This window comes from Sciurus vulgaris (genome assembly GCF_902686455.1).
Source record: "Sciurus vulgaris genome assembly, chromosome: 6".
In the NCBI taxonomy this organism is placed as follows: domain Eukaryota; kingdom Metazoa; phylum Chordata; class Mammalia; order Rodentia; family Sciuridae; genus Sciurus; species Sciurus vulgaris.
In genome coordinates, this window is record NC_136466.1 from 5,931,524 (window position 1) to 5,955,049 (window position 23,526).

Consider the following 23,526-nt stretch of genomic DNA (forward strand, 5'->3'; position numbering starts at 1 on the left):
GGAGAATAAGGAAAGAAGACTGCAGAACATATCCCTGATGAGAACATAGGAAACATAGTCAACAAACTCTAGCAAAGAAATCCAAGAGCACATCAACACAATTATAGACCATGTTCATATAGAATCTTTCACATTATGCAATGGATCATGAACAGGCAATCACCAACAAATCCCACATTGTGTTAATGAAGCCAAGGGCAAAACATCCATCAGCAGACTTGCGGATTTTTAAAATGCTGGTGGACACATATAATGGCATCTCATTCATCCCTTAAAGGAATGAAAAAAAGTGATAAATACTACAATGTGGACTAATTTTTAAAATATCAGGCTGAGCCAAGTCATAAAAAGGAGCACATATTGAATGATTCTAGTCATAAAACATTGTCAGGACATATGAATACAGACACGGTGTGGTCATGTTCTTGGGCTCAGGGCCCCAGCAGCAGCTGCAGACTGGCAGCAGAGCTACTGAGAGTGGTTCCACAGGACATTGCCCACAGGGAATTCCTCTGGGACACCCAGGGCAGCAAAGCACGATGGAATATGAGTATCAACCTGAGGAGCAAGGTCATCAGCAAATCCTGCTGCTGCTGAAGGAGTCACAGTTCCTAGATGCCACCCTCCAGAGGGTCATGCAACAATGACCTTTTTGCCCATGTACTGTTAAGCCCAATGAATTTAATCCTTTAAAGAAAACTTAAGCCTCCTATTTTTATTATCAATAAGCAGCAAATTACTTAATATGGAATTCAATTACACAAGGAAGTTTCCTTAACTACTGTTTGTTCTAGGAACTGGAACAACCCAATCAATATTCAGATTTTAACAATTACCTGATTGTTGTTCTTACAAAATTAAAATCTGAACATGAACCCACAAGATCATTGAGAGGCCTCATTTGGAAGAATAACATGAAAGCATATTTTCAGAACCTCTCAAGTGGTGTGACATTTTATTAGAAGTAAATGTTTAAATAATATTGGTGACTCCTCTCCTTCATCAAAGGCCCTGGAGGCATATTGACTACCATCATGTCCAAGGGAGAACTGCAGAACAGGTCTGACCACTTACCAAAACTTTGTAACCTACTGATTTGAAGATCACGACACCTGTGAGGGAGCATTTTGTGCCCTTCAGAAGATAGGTGAAGTTTGTGCTGACATTTTGGATAATGATGTTTTACATCACACTCTCAGTGTCATGATTCCCACGTTTACATTTCTTCAAATACAGTAGCCCCAAAATAAGGTCTCATGATCTAGCATGTGTCAATCAGTTCATCTCTAGTAGGACTCAAACTCGGATGATGAGGAACCAGTGGTACAAGAAATGTGAGCCAGGCTCTTGTGATGCTGCTTGAAGTTTGAATGGATTGCCTGCTTCCTCACATATGTAATGCAGGTGAGAGCACGCTACAGAGGACTCAAGACCAAGATGAAAATGCAGCTTTAGAAACCTGTGAACTTTGAAATACTTTGACAGAACATTCAATATGCAAAGATGCTCATGATGCATCTTCCTAAATTGATTCCTGTGTTAGTGAAAGACATGAACTACTCAGCTACAGATATGGTGCTGCTCAAGGGTGATGTTGAAGAACCTGAAGTGATTCCTGATGGTGAACAGGGTACAGAGCTACATTTTCACTGATCAAGAACTGTGGCTCAGCAGCATGATGAAGAGGGAATTGAAGAGGAAGTTGATGAAGAGGATGACGACGATGATGATACAATTTCTGACTGAGATCCAAGAAAAAGTTCTGCTGCTGCATTAGATGTTCTTGCAAATGTGCATTGAAATGAACTAGTGCCACATATCTTGTCTCTCTTGAAAGAACTGCTTTTTCATCATGTATGGGTTGCTAAAATGTCAGGCATTTTGGTTTTAGTAGAAATTGCTGAAGGTTGCATGCAATGCATGATTCCATAACTGCCTGAATTTATCCCTCCCAATCTCCCTATTCAGTTCCTCTATGATGAAAAGGTCCTTGTACATTCGGTACATGCTGGACACTTAGCCATTGTGCACACTGGGTAGTCAGCCAGCCACCAGACACATACCTGGAGCCATTAATGGCAGAGTTGCTAAAGCATAACCTGGATGGGAACAGAGAGTCTGAGAAGTTGCCAGCAGTGTCTTTGATACCCTTGAAGAGGAGGCTTGTATAGAACCTGTTCCTTACCCTGCTTATATGCTTGACACCCTGGTCTTTGCATTCAGTAAATACCAACATAAAGCCTGCTCATTGTTTATGATGCCATTGGAACGTTAACAGATTCTGCAGAATATTATTCAAACCAACCAGAACATATTCAGATGATAATGCCTCCACTGATCCAGAAATGGAGCATGTTAAAGGATGAAGATAAAGATCTCTTTCCTTTGAGTGACTATCTTCAGTTCCCATGGCCCTGCAGTTCAACTTCCTTCCGTACTGTGAGCCTGTGTATCAGCATTGAGTGAACCAACTGCACAAGACACTTGCACAAGCCCTTCTGAGTGATGCTCAACCAGAACAATATGAGACTCCAGAGAAAGATTTTATGAGAGTGGCTACTGATTTACTCAGTGACCCAGCTGAAGGACTTGGAGGCAACATTGAACAGCTGGTAGCCCGAAGTAACATCCTAACACTAATGTATCAATGCATGCAGGTGAAAATGTCAAAAATTCAACAGAATATCCTCGCCCTATTAGGTGACCTGACCAAAGCTTACTTTCAGCATGTTAAAACTTGCATAGTCAATTTCATGCCAATATTGGGAGCCAATCTAAATCCAGAGTTCATTTCATTCTACAAAAAGGCACCTGGGCACCTGGAGAAATCTTCATTCACAGGGGTATAGATATGCAGCCTTACATTCCTGTGTTGTTGAACCAGCTTGAGGAGATCATTAACAGACCAACACATGAGAGATGTTGTTAGAGAATACAGCAATAACAATGCTCATCTTGTTGCATTTGTCCCGAGAGGTGGCCCCCATTCTACAGCAGTTTATAAGGTGCCAGTGTATTTCTCTGAGAAACATAAGAGACAATGAAGAAAAGGACTCAGCATTCCATGGGACACTTACCATGATCAGTGTGAATCCTAGGGGTGTAATCCAAGATTATTTATATTTTTGTGATGCTGTTGCCTCATGGATCAATCACAAAGATGATCTCGGCCACCTGTTCTGTAAGATCCTTCATGGATTTAAAAAGGAAATTGAGGATGAAAATTGGAGGCATTTCTCTGACCAGTTTCCTCTTCCCTTAAAGAGTGTCTGTAGCTTTTTATGGTGTTTAATCTAGCACACTTAAGCTGCAGACCCAAAAATTAGGGGTCCTTTAATCTTAGAGACTACAAGGGAGCCTCTGCACCCAGGGAAATTGTTACCCTTTACAGAGGGAAGGGTATATCAGGAGGGAATACACTGTGATCCCAACCCTACTGGGAGGGGTGGGTGGTAAGTGTACAGTTATTATATTAAGTCAATGTTGGGAAATGTTTTTTAACATCTGGAGCCTTTGTGGTTGGAAATTACAACTTCAACTACAACTCTGCACTGGATGTGAAGAAGCAAAGACGTCTATTCAGTGTACTCACAAAACAGTACATTCTGGAATATTATGGGGAATTGTACCAAAACAAGAACCACAAGATGATACATAGGGATAAGAAAGAGAAAAAATTCTGTAATGCACAATAAAAGAAACCTAAGAATGGGTTACAAACACCAAAAAGGCTTTATTTTTTAAAAGTAAATATTTTCATATAAATGTTTCCATATTATAATGCCTTGTTTTGCATGCTGATAAAGAGCTATGCAAACAAAACTAATAGAGTTAAAAATCAGCTGATCCTCCCACTGTACAAGAAGGATCTTGGAAATTACGATGTAAGACCCTCCCAAAAATATTGGAAATAAACAAAACAAATTCAAACAATGAAGCACCCTGTGAATCCAAATGAGTCAAGCCTTGTACCTTTGTAGGGTGGAAAGGGAGAGGGAATAAATGGGGTTGGATATATCAAAACTGAAGTTGACACTTTGAATTTACATTGAAACATTAATGTATTGCATATTATTTAATGACTGTACTTCATTAGATTTAACTTCGAGACCAACGCACCTTATTAAAGTACAGTTTAAGGTTCAGGCATGCATTCTGGCTCATAGCAATTGAAGGTAAATCAGTGAGAAGCTAGAATCCTGCATCACATACAGTGAAACTGGTGTTTGTCGACCTATATGGCACCAGTTTGCTTTGCAATTGTCAATTTGGTGTAGCACCGCTTTTAAATTTTCTTTTGAAGATTTGCTGATTTTATTTTTATTAAGAAAATAGATATAAAAAATAAATAGATATGTAAAAGCAATGCAATTTTCAGCTAGGTCTTGAAATATCTTTGTAGTCTCTGTTAGGAATAAAATTGGTATTGTAATGTGTGTATTCTGCACAGTGTGGAAAGCTGATGCTGAACCTGTGCAACATCTTTGCCTCCATGCTGTCAGTGTGCTGTCTTTCTACATGGCTGTATGCTACCAGTGATTGCTTCAAACTTTCCAAAATTTAAATGACATGGTAAAAAATCTGTAAAGGGCTGCATGAGAGTGGTTGGCACATGAAGACAACTGTACAAGATGAAAAATTATTGCTGTCTTCAATGTGTATTCCCACTCAACATACTGCCTTCAAGCTTTCCTTTTTGTGTTCAAAATTTGATCCAAAAGAAATGGTTAATTTTACAAATGTAATGCAGGCTTTCTACACTGTAATCGTGCAAGATGGTGGCCCTTTGTGCCCTAGATACATGTACACAGACGGCAAGGTAAAAGCTATAGAGTGAATGTTGGTTTGGTTCCTGTTCTTTTCATTTGTTTAGCTTTTCAGTTATTTTTCTCTACTTACATGTATTCCTGTGAATAAATCCTTGTTAAGTTAAAACAAAAAACTTTATCATGGTTATTGTACTTAGTGGTTTCCAGTGACTGTGAAAAAGATAAGGAGGGATAATGTGTGTAACAGATTAAATGGTCCATTTCAAGAAATAGAAATATTTGGGAAAAAGATGCAGTTGGAAGTTGTACAATTTTGAAAATGTAGTAAATTACACTTAATTGATTACCATAAACTCTTACAGAGGTTAACCATATGTCATGTGGATTTCATCCCAATGATTAGAGATTTTGTTGCTGAAGTGATGACAGAGTTAGATGTTTACACTAACAGGTTGGTGAGTGAGTCAGAGTTGCTCACCACCCTAAGGTTAACTGACCCCCATAAACTCCCCTAACTCACGCTGAGGTGAAGGACTGGAGATGAAAACACACCCAGTCAGACCATCACTGTCTCCCCAGTGTTACTCCTTTCTCAGGAATGACTTGGGGTGATGCCCAGCAGAGCAGTTCCTATCATCCACTGTCCACGCTGGCACACAGCCCAGTCCTCTCCTGGGATCTAGAGGTGCTACTGCCTGGTGCTGTGCTCAGGCCTCCTGCTGTCTCTGCAGGCTGAGCTTTTGGCTCCTGGGGGTCCTGCTTCCACTGGCAAGGCACCAGGTTCACATAAAGCAGAGGTGACTGAGCTGCCCGCACCCACATGGCACTGTGCTGGCTGGATAAGGTCCACCCTGCCTGCAGACACAGTTGATGGGAGAAGCCAAGGAGAAACTCCATTCAGCAAAAGTGTAGAGAACAGGCAACATTCGGGAGTAAGTACTTGGCAGTTAGCATCCAAATGCATCTGAATCCTCATTTTTATTCTGCTCAACAAACTGCATTCTCATCCAGAAAGTCAGCTAGTTAAGAAAAGAAATAATTTATTCTGCAAAGATAAACAGGCACAGAGAAGACTTGTACAGTAGTATTTGCGATGATTTCTGGTGCTTCAATAGTAATGTACCTAGAGTGTCCTCGATGGCTGCACAGAATGTGCAACTAAGGCATGTGATCATTCTTCATGCTGCCTCTTAGGGGTTTAAAATTATTCTTTTCAAATTACTTTTAGTTACCATACACCTAGAAAATGCACAGAATTAACTACACAGATTCAAGAGGTAGAAAAGGAATACATTCCTTTTAAGGCAAGAAGCACAAAATGCCAAAGAGCTGCCAGATGACAGGGAGTTAGAAAAGAATCCATTTAGTAAATAATATGTGTTATTTTTCAGCAGCTTTGGGAATAAAACATCTAACATTGAATATAATTTTCACAGAAGCATTTTGAATTCATCAACCTCACCTATTTATCCTGATCACAATTACGTTCTCCTTTTCAATAATTTTTCACATTTCATATTAAATGTATATCAGATGTGAGTAGAGTGTGTCCACTGGTAAAAATAAAAATGAAGGTACACAGATTTGGAAGCACATTATGCATGTCAGGATGTGACAAAGTGCCCCTCAGCATTCCTTAATGGCTGATGAACAACTCTAAAGCATAAATGCTAATAGGAAAAAAGTAATTCAGAAAATAATTAATTCTTGTATCTGATAACCCAAGCAATCCTGTGCATTATTAAATGTAACCTGTTTCACATACTCTTCCTTATTAAGTACTATCAAGAGATGGATGAAAATGAAAACCCCCAACTGTTCCCTCTTACAAAGGACAGCACTTGGGCCACTCCCTCCCCATACTTCTGGCATTGAACATGTGTTAACTTCTCCTACTTCTTTTGCTGACCTTCATGCTACCTGAGCTGTGTGTTATTATGTTTCTAAATTTGCTTTTTAAGAGGAAAATGCGATAAGCTTTTTGACACCTTGAAGGACAATGTAATTCTGAGCACTCCAAAAATTAGAGGTTAAACTACAGAAACTAAAGCTTATTTCTTATTTATAAAAATCTAGGTTAACAAGGGAATCATAGCTTGTCGATCTGCAAGAATATTCTGAGGACCCTTGAAATGAGGTGGTGATTAATATATTTCTTGTATTATATCCATAATCTGAAGTTTCCTATGAAAGTAATCCATAAAAAATAAGTCAAATCTAGAGAAGAATTTTTGAAGTTATAGTTTAAACACTTAAGCAATGAAGGACATTAATTAAGCTCATATGATTCAAACTACTGATGGCAGAATTTTCCATTTGAAAAACAAAAGCAGTACATGATTTTGTTGAAAAAAAATAGAAACAAAGAATATGTCTTTGTAGTTTTATGACAGTTTCCAGTTTCCAAATTCCAAACATATTTAATCATCCATCTAATATTTGACACAAAGTTCTAGGGGTGGTCAGCAAGGACACCTGGAGTGCCTGGAGGTCAGTATAGAAGGTTGAAAACCTGCAAGATTTTTATATGCATTTGACTGATCACCTATCACCTTCTGAATTTGTCACATGCTCTTTCTTACATATTTTATTATCTCTGTCATGGTAATCAAATTATTTAAAAAATCAATATTTTTCTTCTTTCCAAAAACTCATCATCTCTAACAGCTGTGGCCATACTTGTGTCATCAGTAATGTATTTTAAGTGATTACTGCTGTAAAGAGATCTTACCTGGCAAGTGCACAGCCCCCTGGGTTTGCATGACCTCACCCCAGCCTGCACTGTGTTCCACAGCAGTTTGGAAGGGGAAGATCTGCTGGGGAGCCCTTCATCTGTCAATCAGTAAAGAATGCCAGTCCAGGTGAGTGGTCAGTCAACAAAGCCACCATGCATTAGTTCATGAACCACTGTGAAGGACGTCCTGCACTTATTCCTGAAAGGATAAAATGGTGAATGATACAAGGTCCCAATTGCAGGAATTTGCACCAGTGATTTCAGTGATGAAAAAATACTGATTTATTGAAAGTTAGTGTGACATCTCCAAATCTAACACTGTGGAAAAGTGGGAAATAATTGAGTTGTAAAGCAGTTTCCAGAGGAAAAGAGTCATTTGAGCCTCTCTTAAAGACAAATTCTGACTAAAATTAAAAAAAAAAAAAACAATTCATAGGAATAGGGAAAATTAAATTGGTATACCACCATAGAATAGGCCTCTGTCAGCAAACTCCAGGGATGCTGCGAACAAGGACGTCACTCATGTGTCAGCTTCAGGTTTGTTTGGAGTTGTAATGATGGATGGGGAAGAAAATGATTGCAGGTAGACTGAGTAGGACCCCTTCAACTTCACCTTCAGTTTCAAGTTAAGAACAACCTACCATTACCTCTTCATGCCCGCCAGGTAACCCTGGGAGACACACACATATCCCAGAGGACCCTCGGCAGGCTCAGCAAGGTCAGTTTTCTAAGGTTAGTGTGGTTATTCTGGCAAGGTGCTGAGGCAGACCCAGGTTTGCAGATGACTGAGCTGAAGATGATGTTAGTGACCAGGGATTGAGCTGGTCTGAGCTGCTTTAGAAGTGTTGTACCTATGAACTAAAAATCCCTTTTATGATATGCAGTCAGTTTCTTTTTGTACATTTATATGCCATTGAGAAGAAAGAAATATAATGGAATGTGTCAACAATGGGGATACAAACTATTGTAAGAACAAAAGAAACTTCCACTTCATGGAGCTGAACACAAAGTAAAAATATTAAGGTGAAAAGTAACAGTTTAGGAGGAGGTCAGCTGGGCTGAATTCTGACATATAATTCATTTATTGGAGATGAAAAGAGAGCCCCAGTGGGAGCTGGAACAGGAGGGCTGAGGGCGTGTGACCTGAGGTGGCACCACCCAGGTCCTGGGGGACCCACAGGAAAGGTGGGTTCCTGAAGCACAGTCCAGGTGCAGTCAGGTCAGCTCTGTTTCCTTAACACTGCACCTACAGCCCTGGGAAGGGAAATGTTGATTTTTACAGACTGTTTCCTCATGAATAAAATTTTTCATGATCATGGTGATAAATACTCCAACAAAAGATAGATTCCTACATAAAAATATTAAAAAATTAATTACATTTGCATTGTTAATCATAATTAGAATTATGTAAGTCTGGAGAAAATGACAAAATAATGGTGAAATTTTATTCATGGAAGAGACAGAAGTTAACTAAATCACAAATCATTAAAGAACCCTGAGAAAAGTGGCCATGGAGGAGAGGAGGTGAGCAGCCCCTGCAAGTGCTCTGAATGGGATTCTCAAGAGGTCAAGGAAGGCATGATGGAGGAGCTGAGGACAATCCTGCAGGTCACACCCAGACCCTGGGCTGCAGAGCTCCAAGCCTGCCCTGGGAGGTGCACTCTGCTCAGAAATGAATAAATAATCAGAAAACCAGGAGTGATTTTTCTTCTGCAGGGAAAGCAACTAAAACTTCAAGAAACACTGTGGACATGAATTTGTTCTCTAATTGCATTAATCATGATTTGTTTCCTCTTTCTTATGACTTTATCATTCCACACAACCAGAATTCCCAGTACATGACCAATTCCACCATGGTAACGGAATTTCTGCTCCTGGGCTCTCCTGATGGCTGGAATATGAGAGTCCTCTCTTTCACGGTATTCCTACTGACATACCTGGGTACCATGTTAGGGAATCTGCTCATCATCACTGTCACCACTTCTGACCAGAACCTGCACAAGCCCATGTACTTCTTCCTCAGGAACCTGTCCATCTTGGACATGTGCTACATTTCCACCACTGTCCCCAGTGCCTGTGTCAACTCCATCACTGGAAACAGGGCCATATCAGTGGCTGGTTGTGCAACACAGATCTTCTTAGTCATTTTTTGTGCATGTGTGGAGATGCTGTTTCTCACCATCATGGCCTGGGACCGCTATGTGGCCATCTGCCAGCCCCTCCAGTACCCCATCATCATGAACCCTCAGTTTTGTGTCGGCATGACCCTGGCTTCCCTGTTCAGTGGCCTGGTGTATACAGGTGTGCACACTGGAAACACCTTCCGGCTGTCCTTCTGTCAGTCAAATAAGGTCCATCAGTTCTTCTGTGATCTCCCCTCTCTGCTGAGGCTCTCCTGCTCTGACACCACTAGCAACATGGTGCTTCTTCTTGTTTCTGTGGTGTTTGTGTGTGGTGGTTGCTTTATTTTTATTGTTACATCTTATATACGCATATTTTCTACTGTGCTGAAATCTCCCACCAGAGCCCCAAGCAAAGCCTTCTCCACCTGCACCCCTCACATCCTCGTGGTGTCCATCTTCCTCAGTTCTGGCACAGGTGTGTACCTGAGGCCTTCAGCATCCTCTGACACACTCCAGGATATGCTTCTCTCTGCCTGTTACACCATGGTTCCTCCCTTCTTGAATCCTCTCATCTACAGTCTCAGGAATAAACAGGTAAAGGAAGCTGTGAGGAGAGTAATAGGAAGACAGTTGTTCTCAGGGAGATGATAAAGATAAATTTCAGCATCATCCTAATTTCACTGCATGGAGTTAGATGAGATAAAGTGCTCTTCTCATGTGGTCTTTACAAGTTACACTGCATATCACAATGTCTCTTTATTGGAAACTCAGTTATTTTATTAAATAATTATATGATTTATCATATTATTCCCATGAATCTTTCATAAAAGGTGTACATTTATCAATGCATTTTAATGTATAAATCTAATCCATTATATTTTCTGAAATCATTTGTGGTTATATATATTAATGTTCCATTGAATATTTCACAGTTCCTATATCAAATATTGTCAGAGAGGAAAACTTTACAAAAAAAATCCTAAAGAATTTTTATCCAAAAAAAAAAATGTAGAAAAATAACAGTAATATTACTCTGTATTTGGAACATGACAAAGGAAGAATCTCCTTGTCCATGAAGGAAAGAGAGAACAAAAGTTAAAACCCTCATGTCCTGACATTCAAATCCATCCCCTGGTTAAGAGCTACCTGAGTTTCCCCACCTGTGACAGCGGCCAGTCTTTTATTGTCCAGGAGTGACCCAGTGTGGGGGACCACACTTCTGGGCTGACTATAGGTCAGCTTCCTGTGGTTTTTCCTCCCACATATCTTGCTTCTCTAGTGATCAAGCTACTGAGTCATGCCTGATAATGATGACAAGATGGACTGCAAAATTGTCTGGCCTCAGTGTCTGACCCACATCAACACCACCGTTTCTCTCAGTTTACTGGAGTTTACATAGTAATCATCTATATGTACTGGTGGCAGTCCTTTTGTTGTTTTTGTTGTTTTTAGCAGGATTGAACTCGAGGGTGAATCCCCAGCCCTTTTACTGTTTTTATTATAAGCTGCATTATATGCGCCTTGACCACACAAACTTCACTTTACCCGAGACTCCATTTCATATACAAAATGCTTCTTGAATGAGAAAACCCCGCCTACGTAATTTACCTCAACCTAAGCACATATTGTTTAGCAACAAATAACAGCTCAAAGAGGTTTTCATTACTCTGAAACAATGTATTATTAAGAAATGCATTTGAAAGATGTTCTCATTTTAGTTCCCATTTTTCTTGGGCACTGTACTGTACCATGAGCTGGGTCTTTCTTACCCACTCCCTACATTACTGTTGTTTTAACTTACTGGTAACTTCAATTTTTGCCTATAAAAATGTACCCTACCTTCTGCAAAGTGTCAAAGGATGCAGAGGTGACTGGCTTGCTGCCCTTCCAACCCAGCCACCAATAAAGTCCCATGGCATGTTTCAACAGTGATCCAGTGATTTATTTCCAATGCACCCAATATTTTATCACACACACAAAAAAATGGGTCTTGCCTAGTTGCTTAGGACCTCCCTAAGTTGTGAGGCTGGCTTCCAGCCTGCTGTCCTTGCTCCTCAGCTTCAGGTGTGTGCCCTGTGCCCTGTTTGTGGCAACAGATCATCACACACAAGTTATTTCTCTCCAAATATTTTAGTGTTCTCACTGGCACATGCTGTGCTAATCATTAATTATAACTAACATATGCTCAATGTCAAGTTCCCTAGGAGTACTTACCTAACAAGAAGAGAAAAATTCTTTATGCAATATAACATCAATGTATTAAATTCAAAATTCTGAAAAACAATTTTGTTCACCAGTACACTAATGGGAAAATAGAGGAGAAAAACAAATGTATTTATTACATAGGAAAATACAAAAGCCCAAATATCTGTGGTTAATTATTAGAGGAATTTCTTAAAGTTTGTGGACAAGGGAATATTTTTAAGGGGAACCAATGAGCACCCCTAGTGCTGGCTCATGCAGGAAGCCTTGACTTTCTTAACAGGATCCACCCCAGAATGCAAGCTCCATCCACAAGCTATGTTCTCACTGTTCCAATGAGCCCTGTGAGAGCAGAAGGACCTTCAGAGAATCTGATTTTACATGCATTTCCTCTATAGCTACAGCTTACTGTATCCTAATTCATGAGTTTTTCATGAGTTGAGGTAACCAGGTAAATAAAGTTTAAATTTAATGCATAAAGTTAGAAAGAATTTGAATTACAACCACCAGTCCAATTGAGAGGAGTCACTTTGATGAATATTTTCAGACATTTTACTTATATTTTTTTTTGAAAGACATGGTGGCAAAGGAGATGAAAAAAGATATAGATGTGAGGACTTCATGGTATCTCATATTTTGTGTCAAATAATGCAAAGCCCTGTAAGTATGTGGGTGTGGTATAGAACTTTTGCAAAATTTAGTAAAAACATTTACTTTGTGTATTAGTCATGAACCAAGAAAACAATTTTTTCATGGTAATATCAATTCTCTCAAAAATATATATTTGAAAAATAGCTTTTTGAAATAATAGGCCTGCCCTCATGAGGAAACTATATTTAAGAGTACTTTTTAGAGCTTTTTTGTGATTAGGTTTGTCAGTGCTTTGTAGAATCAAAATTGCAAAAGACGAAGAATTAACACAGCCCATAGTTAGAAATTTGATGAGAGTTTAACCACCAACAAGACAATACGGTAACTTTATTAAGTGTTTTGAGGTGAAATTCATGACAGACAACATTATGCCAGAACCATCAGACTTTTCCCAGTTTAATAAAAACATTAGAATACTTGTATCAATGCCAGAGACATATAGAATTGTAAAAAGAGCAGTTGTTTATATTAGTAGAATTAAAAAACAGATTTGATAAGATTTTAAAGTGTTCATTTAAAAAACTGAGGCCAAGAAAGGTGTGGTGACAAACCTCCTTTGTCCCTTAAGAGATGCAAAGTATTTCAAAAAGACACAACAGAAAAGAGATTGAGGACAGCTAAAGAATTTGGAAGACCACCCTTATTGAACACTCAAGGATGTAGAAGGGAAAATTCCCTTGAGAAGTGTCTTGGGGCCACTCTGCTTGCACAGGGGTCCAAGAAGTTGTTTTACCATGCTCAGCAATGAAGACATTCAGAAACCAATGGCAGTAATTTCAGGGACCAAACTATGGTGTCAGCTGGCAGAAAACATTCACATTATTTTTTTAATTTTATTTTATTTGTTCTAATTACTTGTACATGACAATAGAATGCATTAATATATTTTGATAGATATTCATAAACAGAGTCTAATCTCTCTTTTTTTGATTATACATATTGCAGGATCACATTGGTCATGCAGTCATACATGCACATGAGTTGAGGTAATAATGTCTGTTTCCCTGTACTATCATTCCTTCCCCCATACCCTCTCCCCTCCCTTCACTCCCCACCTCCGAATATATTGTAACTCTGTTATTCCCTATTCACCCCATTATTGTGAATTAACATCCACATATCAGAGGAAACATTTGACCTTTGGGTTTTTTTGAGTTTGGTTTATTTCACTTAGCATGATATTTTCTAACTCTATCCATTAACAGCAAATTCCAGAATTTCATTCTTCTTTAAAGCTGAGTAATATTCCATTGCATATATATACCACATTTTCTTTATCCATTCCTTTGTTAAAGGGCATCAAGGATGTTTCCATAGTTTAGCTATTGAAAATTGAACTGCTATAAAATCAATGTGACTGTATTACTGTAATATGCTGATTTTAAATCCTTTGGGTATAAACCAAGGAGTGAAATAATGAGTCAAATCATGATTCCACTCCAAGATCTGAGGAATCTCCACACTGCTTTCCATAAAGGTTGCACCTTTTTGCATTCCCACCACCACCGTATGACTGTACCTTTTTCTCCACATTCTCACCAAAATTAATTGTTGCTTGAATTCTTGATAATTGCCATTCTGCCTGGAGTGAGATGAAATATTAGGGTACTTTTAATTTGCATTTCTCTAATTGCTAGAGATGGTGAACATTTTTTCATATATTCATTGATAGATTGTGTATCTTCTGTGAAGTATCTGTTCATTTCCTTCGCCCATTTATTGATTGTGTTTTGGGTTTTTTTCGTGTTAAATTTTTGAGTTCTCATATTCCTAGAGATTAATACTTTATCTGCAGTGCACTAAGTAAAGATTTTCTCCCAATCTGTAGGATCTCTCTTCACATTATTTTTGTTTCTTTTACTGAAAAGAAGCTTTTTAGTTTGCATCTGTCCCATTTATTGATCCTTCATTTGACCTCTTGAGTTTTAGGCATCTTGTTAAGTAAGTCAAGACCTAGGGCAACATGGTGAAGACTTGGGCCTGCTTTTCCTTCTAGTAGTCACAGGGCCTCTGTTGTAGTGCCTAAATCTCTCATCCACAGTGAGTTGAGTTTCATGCAGAGTGAGAGAGAAGGGTTAAATTTCTTTCTTTTTTTTTTTTTGTAAACAAATGGGATACATGTTGTTTCTGTTTGTACATGGAGTAACAGCATATCTTTTGCATATTCATACATTTACATAGAGTAATGATGTTCCATTAATTTTGTTATTTTTTTCCTTCCCCCCCACCCCTCCTACCTCTCTTTTCCCTCTATACAATCCCTCCTTCCTCCATTCTTGTCCCCTTCCCAACCCCCATTATGTGTCATCATCCACTTATCAGTGAGATCATTCGTCTTTTGGATTTTTGAGATTGGCTTATCTCACTTAACATGATATTCTCCAATTTCATCCATTTGCCTGCAAATGCCATAACTTTATTATTCTTTATAGCTGAGTTATATTCCATTGTATATATATACCACAGTTTCTTTATCCATTCATCAATTGAAGGACATCTAGGTTGGTTCCACAGTCTGGTTATTGTGAATTGAGCAGCTATGATCATTGATGTGGCTGTATCTCTGTGGTTGTGCTGATTTTAAGTCTTTTGGCTATAGGCCAAGGGTTGGGATAGCTGGGTCAAATGGTAGGTCCATTCCAAATTTTCTAAGGAACCTCCACACTGCTTTCCAGGGTGGCTGCACTAATTTGCAGCCCCACCAGCAATGTATGAGTGTACCTTTTTTCCCCACATCCTCTCCAACACCTATTGTTGCTTGTATTCTTGATAATCGCCATTCTAATTGGGGTGAGATGGAATCTTAGTGTAGTTTTGATTTGCATTTCTCATATTACTAAAGATGGTGAACATTTTTTCTTATGTTTGTTGATTGCTTGTAGATCTTCTTCTGTGAAGTGTTTGTTCATTTCCTTACCCCATTTGTTGATTGGGTTATTTGCATTCTTGGTGTAGAGTTTTTTGAGTTCTTTATATATCCTGAAAATTAGTGCTCTATCTGAAGTATGAGTGGCAAAGATATTCTCCCACTCTGTAGGCTCTCTCTTCACATTGCTAATAGTTTCCTTTGCTGAGAGAAAGCTATTTAGTTTGAAACTATCCCAATTATTGATTCTTGCTTTTATTTCTTGTGCTATGGGAGTCCTGTTAAGAAAGTCTGATACTAAGCCAACAAGTTGAAGATTTGGACCTACTTTTCCTTCTATAAGATGCCGGGTCTCTGGTCTGATTTCAAGGTCCTTGATCCACTGTGAGTTGAGTTTTGTGCAGGGTGAGAGATAAGGGTTTAGTTTCATTCTGTTGCATATGGATTTCCAGTTTTCCCAGAACCATTTGTTGAAGAGGCTATCTTTTCCCCGTTGCATATTTTTGGCCCCTCTGTATAGTATGAGAAAATTGTATTTATTTGGGTTTGTGTCCGTGTCCTCTATTCCATACCATTGATCTACCTGTCTATTTTGGTGCCAATAACATGCTGTTTTTGTTACTATTGCTTTGTAATATAGTTGAAGTTCTGGTATTGCAATACCCCCTGTTTCATTCTTCCTGCTAAGGATTGCTTTAGCTATCCTGGGTTTCTTATTCTTCCAGATGAATTTCATGATTGCTTGCTCTATTTCTGTAAGGTACCTCATTGGTATTTTAATTGGAATTGCATTGAATCTGTATAGCACTTTTGGTAGTATGGCCATTTTAACAATATTAATTCTTCGTATCCAAGAACATGGGAGATATTTCCAGCTTCTAAAGTCTTCCTTAATTTCTTTCTTCAGTGTTTTGTAGTTTTCATTGTAGAGATTTTTTACCTCTTTGGTTAGATTGATTCCCAAATTTTTTTTTTTTGAGGCTATTGCAAATGGGGTTGTTTTCCTCATTTTCATTTCAGCTCTTTGGTCGCTTGCATGTAAAAATGTTTTAGATTCATGCCTGTTGATTTTATAGCCTGCTATTTTCTGAATTCATTGATGAGGTCTAGAAGTTTTCTGGAGGATGTTTTTGGATCCTCTAAATATAGACTCATGTCATCCACAAATAGTGACAGCTTAAGTTCCTCTTTTCCTATTCATATCCCTTTAATTTCTTTAGTCTGCCTAATTGGTCTGGCTAGAGTTTCGAGGACAATGTTGAATAGAAGTGGTGAAAGAGAACATCACTGTCTTGCTCCCATTTTTAAAGGGAATGGTTTCAGTTTTTCTCCATTAAGAATGATGTTGGTCATGGGCTTAGCATAGATAGCCTTTACAACATGCAGGTATGCTCCCACTATCCCAATTTTTTCTAGTGTTTTGAGCATGAAGAGGTGTTGTATTTTGTCAAACGCTTTTTCTGTGTCAGTTCAAATAACCATATGATTCTTATCCTTAATCTTTTGACAGGATGGATTACGTTTATTGATTTACAAATGTTGAACCATCCTTGCATTCCAGGGATGAATCCCACTTCATCATGGTGCACAATTTTCTTAATATGGTTTTGGATACAGTTTGCAAATATTTTGTTAATGATCTTTGCATCTATATTCATCAAGAATATTGGTCTAAAATTTTCTTTGCTTGATGTGTCTTTTCCTGGTTTGGGTATGAGTGTGATATTAGCTTCATAGAATGAGTTTGGTAGGGTAACCTCCTTTTCTATTTCCTGGAATATTTTGAGAAGTATTGGAATGAGTTATTCTTTGAAGGTCTTGCAGAACTGAGCTGAGAATCTGTCTGGTCCTGGGATTTTCTTGGATGGTAGATTTTTAATGGCTTCTTCTATTTCATTGCTTGATATTGCTGTGTTTAAATTGTGTATGTACTCCTGGTTCAATTTGGGAGGAGCGTATGTCTCCAGAAATTTGTCAATGTCTTCAGTAGTTTCTATTTTGTTGTAGTTTTATTTTATTTCATGTGGGCTTCTATTTGTTTTCCAGTCCCATTTGTTGAATAAGCTCTCTTTTCTCCAGTGAATGTTTTTGGCACCTTTGTCTAATATGTGATACCTGTATTTATGTGAGTTTGTCTCTGTGTGTCTATCCTGTATCATCGGTCTACATGTCTGTTTCTGTACGAATACTATCCTGTTTTAATACCTATAGCTCTCTAGCATAGTTTGAGGTCTGGTACTGTAATGAATGCCTACTGCTTCACTCTTCTTGCTAAGTCTTTCTTTGGCTATTCTGGGTCTCTTATTTTTTCAAATGAATTTTCTGGATTGCTTCCTCTATGTCCATGAAAAATGTCATTAGCATTTTAATAGGAATTGAATTAAGTTTGTGTAAGTTTTTGGTACTATGGCCATTCTGACAATACCAATACTGCCTATCCAGGAGCATTTCTTTCTTTAGTGTTCTTTAGTTCTCATTGTAGAGGTCTTTCACCTCTTTTGTTAGATTGATTCCCCAAGTTCTTTTTTTTTTTTTTTTTTTGAGGCAATTGTGAATGTGGTAGTGTTCTTTATCTCTCTTTCAGTGGATTCATTACTGATGTATAGGACTGATACTTTGGTAAATTCATTTATTAGTTCTAGAAGTTTTCAGGTGGAATTTTTTTTGAATCTTTCAAATATAGAATCATATTGGCAAATAGTGATACTTTCAGTTCTTCTTTACATTTAGTTTCTTTTTTCTAATTTCTCTGGCTACAGTTTCAAGGACAACGTTGAATAAATGGGGTGAAAGAGAGTGTGTTTGTTTTTAAAGGAAATGCTTTCGCTTGTTCTCCATTTAAAATTATGTTGGCCTTTGGCCTAATATGTAGGGATTTTATGATGTTAAGGTATGTTCCTACTATCCCTAGTTTTCTAGTATTTTGAACATGAAGAGGTGTTTCGTTTTGTCAAGTGCTTCTTCTGCATCTATTTAGATGATCATATGATTCTTGTTTTAAGTCTATTGATATGATGAATCACATTTATTCATTTCTGTATGTTGAACCAAACCTGCATCCCTGGGATGAAACCCATTTGATCATGGTGCACTCTCTTTTTTTCTGAATTGTTTTGTCATATATATATATATATATATATATATATATATATATATAAATATATATATATATTTTTTTAGTTGTCAGTGGACTTTATTTTTCATTATTATACATACGTGGTGCTGAGGATTGAATCCAGAACCTCACACATGCCAGGCAACTGCTCGACCACTGAGTCACAAGCCCAGCCCCGCACTTTCTTCTTAATATGTTTTCATGGAATTTGCCAGAATTTTATTGAGAATTTTAGAATCTACGTTCATTATGGATATCGGCCTAAGGTTTCTTTCCTTGATGTCTTTGCTTTAGGTATCAGAGTGACATTAGCCTCATAGCATGAGTTTGAAAGGGTTCCCTCCTCTACTTAATGGAATAATTTGAGGAATATTGATGTTAATTATTTTTTGAAGCTCTTGTAGAACTTGGCTGAGAATATGTCTGGTCCTATGTTATTATTAACTGGTAGGCTCTTAATGGCACTTTCTATTTCATTACTTGGAATTGTTCTGTTTAAAACTTGTATGACCTCCTTATTCAATTTAGGTAGGTCATATACCTCTAGAAATTTGTCAATATCTTCAATATTTTCTATTTTGTTGAAGTATAAATTTTCATGATAGTTTCTAATTATGTTCTGTATTTCAATGATGTCTGTTGTGATATTTCCTTTTTCATCATGTATTTTAGCAACGGTTTTCTCTATTTTTCTCTTTGTTAGTGTTGCAAAGCGTTTATCACTTTTATTGATTTTTTTTCAAAGAACCAACTTTTGTTTTCTCAATCTTTTCAATTGATACTTTTGTTTTAATTTCATTGTTTTCAGCTCTTATGTTAATTATTTCCTGTTTTTGGCATTTATTTTTTCTTCTTTTTCTAGGGCAAGTGTTCCTTTGTGCCATAAGATATGGTCTGTTTTAGAGAAGGATTTATGTCAAACTTTATTTACGCTTTGATAAATGAAATATTCTCTATATGTCTGGTAAGTCTAAACTATTTATTTTGTTATATATTTCTATATTTTGTTTATTTAGTTTTTGTTTAGAGGACCTGTCCAGTAGTGAAAGTGGTATGTTAAATTCACCCAGCATTATTATGTTGTGATCTATTTGATTCTTGAAACTGAGAAGGGTTCCTTTGATGTGCATACATGCACCATTTTGGGGGGCATAAAAATCTACACTTGTTATGTCTTGCTGTTGTATAATTCCCTTCCACAGAATGAAATGACCTTCTTTGTCCCTTCTGGTTAACTTTGGCTGAAGTTCACTTTATCTCATATGAGGATAAAACCCCTGCTTGTTTAAGCAATCCATGTGAGTGACAGGGTTTTCCCACTCTTTCATCTTCAGTCTGTGGATGTCTTTGCCTATGAGGTGAGCCTCTTGGAGACAGAATATTGTTGGGTGTTGTTTGTTAATACAATCTACTAGTGTATGTCATCTGGTTGATGAACTCAGGCCATGAATAGCCAAGGTTATTACTGAGATGTGACTCATATACCAAGTCGTTTTGGTTTATTTCTGGCTTTTAATTTGATTTAGTCTCTCCTTTAACTATACCTTTCATGTAATTCTTCCCTTTGCTGGTTTTCGCTTTTTGTTTCACTTCATCCTCATGGAATATTTTGTTGAGAAGGTTCTAAAGGGCAGGATTTTAACTGTCAATTTCTTCAACTTTTCTTCGTCATGGAAGGTTTTTATTTCATCTTCAAATCTGAAGCTTAATTTTGATAGATATAAAATTCTTGGTTGGCATCCATTTTCTTTTGAAGTTTGAAATATATTGTCCCATGACCTCCTAGTTTGAGAGTCTGGGTTGAGAAATCAGTTGAGATCCGAATTGGTTTACCCTATATGTAATTTCCTTTTTTCTCTCATGCCCTTCAAGGTTTCATTCTTATTTTATATTTTAGTCATTTTCATTATAAGGTGTCTTGGTGTGGTTCTGCTGCAGGTTGGGACATTTGGGGTCCTGCAAGCCCCCTGTATTTAATTTTCCATTTCATTCTTTAGGTTTGGGAAATTTTTTGATATGTCATTGAAAAGATTGTGCATTCCTTTTGTTTGTCTCTGTTCCTTTTTCTATCCCAATAATTCTTAAATTTCATATTTTCATGTTATCCAATAATTCTTGGAAGTTCTGTTCATGGATTCATACCATCATCTCTGCAAGGTCAACATTATTTTCAATATTATATATTTTGTCTTCATGGTCTGAGGTTCTCTGTTCCACAAGGTCTTGCCTGTTGGTGATTCTTTCCTTTGAATTTATAATTTGATTTACTCATTCCTTCATTTCAAGGATTCCTGCTTGTTTTGTGTTTTCACAATCTCTAATTCTTTATTCAAATGATCTTTCACTTCCTGCATTTTCTCTCCAGTTTTACTCCTTATACCATCCATTACTTTACAGATCAGATTAACTATGTACATTCTAAACTCCTTCTTGGACATTTCTTCTGTTTTGTCAGTGGCTTCTCTTATTGGGGCAGCTTGGTTTGTGGCCTTTTTATTTCTTGTTTTTTTTTTATGTTGCCTGTATGTTTTCCCATCTAGTTGTATGAGGCAATTCAGCTTCTACCCTGCAGACCTATATTGTCACTGAAGAAGTCATGTACCCTGCCTCTAAGAGGGAGACCAATATCAACAGCACTCAGTGCAAACAATTTACAGTCTCAACTCTAATAGCTCAGCAAGGTGTCCACTGCCCTTTTGCTATAAACAGCAATGATGAGTTGACTGTTCACAATAAAAAACAATAAATTTGCTAAATGGATTTTCAATCTCAAATAGTGGACAAAGAAAGAACAAAAACAGTATAAGACATGGAGTTCATGAGTGAGAAAGAGAGAAGCAATAAGCAAAAATCCACAGGAGGATTGAAAGAGGAATCAACAGACATTGGCTCTTAGGAGAAAATGTAGAAAGGGAATCTAAGAAAACAGACAAATGAGAGGGAGAATACGTACGATGAGAAAATAATTAAAAATATAAGCATATACAGCAGAAATGCAACAGACATGCATATATCACCATCTTCAACAAACTGATGCACAAAAAAATGTGCTCTAAATGTGGATAGAGATGGCAGAGAAGAAAAAGTAATAATAAAATAAATCTCAGTGGAAAGTTGAGCAACTGTCTACACCAGCATCCAAAATCTTCTTAGCTCTGTCTCTGACTTCCCACAAGACTGCCTGGCCCAGACAGGCCTTGGCAGACCCAACCACTATCCCACCAATCTGTGACTCATTTGTCCTGCATTCAGCCACATTGCAATCCCAAGATCTCAGTGCCACTGGAATTTGGAGAGAGACCACCAGGGATGAGCAATCCTGAGAGACAGGACCGAGATGGTGGCAACCCACACTCCCAGGAGGAGACCCCGGTTCAGCCAAGCCATAGACACTGTGACACTGAACCTCCCAGTCCTTTCCAGTGTCCCCATACAGGGGCAGTTGTGCCCAAAGATGGCAGTGGCAGCAAACCCATTGGAACCCCAAACAAACCCCAGGCTTTGGCTGACACCTCAAAATGGATGTGGTCACATGTGACCAAACCTTGAGTCTCCCTTGCAGCAGACCTCTGGGCAGTGCAGGAGTCAGTGGCAGCTGGTGGGGGGCTCAGCAGCAGCTATAGACTACAGGGCATTGGCAGTAGGTAGAGGGATTGGCAGCCCTGGCAGCAGAGTCAGCTGTGGCTGCAGCTGCAACAGCACCCAGAGAGGGTATCATCCGGGAGCAGCAACAGCTTTGACAGCAGCAGTGTCAACAGTAGCAGCAGAGGTGACAGCAGTGTAGACGGCAGCCGGGCTTCTGAGGCAGGGTCTAGGGCAGCAGACTTCTGAGTGTTGGCATCAACATCAGCAGCAGCACCTGGAAAAAAGACCTCTGGGCACCTGTGGCAGCAGCATCTGGGGGCAGGTGCACTGCAAGAGAAAACCTCTGGGCCATGGCAGCTGTGCCTGTGACAGCGGGGCCCAGAAAAGTGATTGCATTTGCCTGTGGTGGCACCCAAGAGAACACCTCTGGGATACGGGCTCAGGGGCAGCTGCACCCCGCCTCCCAGAGAAGTGATATTAACATTGTGTACATTGTGCTGGCTCTGCAGGAATGCAGGGTGCTCAAGTTAATGGGTCATGGAGTTTTCCACCACTGTCTCAAAAAAGGACCTGACAGGCCAGGCAAACTGGCAGGGTCTGTGGTCCTGACAGGGTAACAGGAAAAGCTGTGGAGGTGAAGCCAAAGTTGAAATGGCATACCCAGAAACTAAAACAGTACATTGCAGATTGAGCTCTGGGAGCCCAGGGTGCCCACTGGAAAGGCACCAGGTTTACCCACAGCAGAGGAGACTGAGCTCCCCACATCCCACATGGCACTGTGCTGGCTGGACTGTCCCACCCCGGCTGCAGACACAGGGTGAGTGAAACCAAGGCAGAGATGGGAGAAACCAAGGAGAAACTCACATCATTTCCTGTTGAGAACAAGCAACACTCAGGTGTGAATACTTGGCAGTTAGAGTCCAAAAGCATGTCTGAGCATCACATTTATTCTCCTCAGCAAATTGCAATCTCATACAAAGAGTCAGCTAGCCCAGAAAATGATTGATTGATCCTGTGAAGAGCACAGCAATCCCAGAGAGTCCATAAAACTGCTTTATGGTAATTGCTGTGACAGCCAGCGGTACTATAGGAACACAGGGACCATTGGGGACATCTGAAGTGTATGCATGTAAAACATGTGATAGTTCTTCATCCTGCTTCCTATTGCTTTAAAATTCTTGTTTTCAAATTACTCTTACTTACAATATTTGTAGAAAATGCACAAAATAGTCTGCACAGAAATTCCAGAGAAGGTAAATAAATACACTCAAATTAAGGAAGAAATATAACGTGAAAAATAGTTGATAGGTGATTTGCAGGTAGATAGGAACTTATCTGTATGAATGATACACATTCAAATATATCAATAACTGTACAAAGAAAGTGATTCAATATCACATATGAATTTCATTGAAGTATTTTGGATCTCTGGTATTTATACTGCTCATAATTATGTTCTCTTTTTCAATGATTTTTTGCAC

The 23,526-nt window shown here is 38.5% G+C and overlaps 1 protein-coding gene and 1 pseudogene across 2 annotated transcripts in view; both read left to right on the forward strand.

Moving 5' to 3' along the window:
- The window catches only part of LOC306663223 (transportin-1-like), a 120,485-nt pseudogene extending 117,193 nt beyond the window's left edge, over positions 1-3,292 (forward strand). Inside the window, exon 2 of the transcript in view lies at positions 1,811-3,292. The product of the transcript in view is annotated as a transportin-1-like (transcript). The remainder of the gene's footprint in view (positions 1-1,810) is intronic.
- Positions 3,293-9,341: 6,049 nt separating this feature from the next.
- On the forward strand, positions 9,342-10,274 carry LOC306663497 (olfactory receptor 14C36-like; the record flags this gene model as incomplete). Its single annotated transcript, XM_079143814.1, has 1 exon — positions 9,342-10,274. One exon carries the CDS (start codon positions 9,342-9,344, stop codon positions 10,272-10,274), a length of 933 nt encoding a protein of 310 aa, XP_078999940.1.
- Between the last annotated feature and the right edge of the window lie 13,252 nt (positions 10,275-23,526).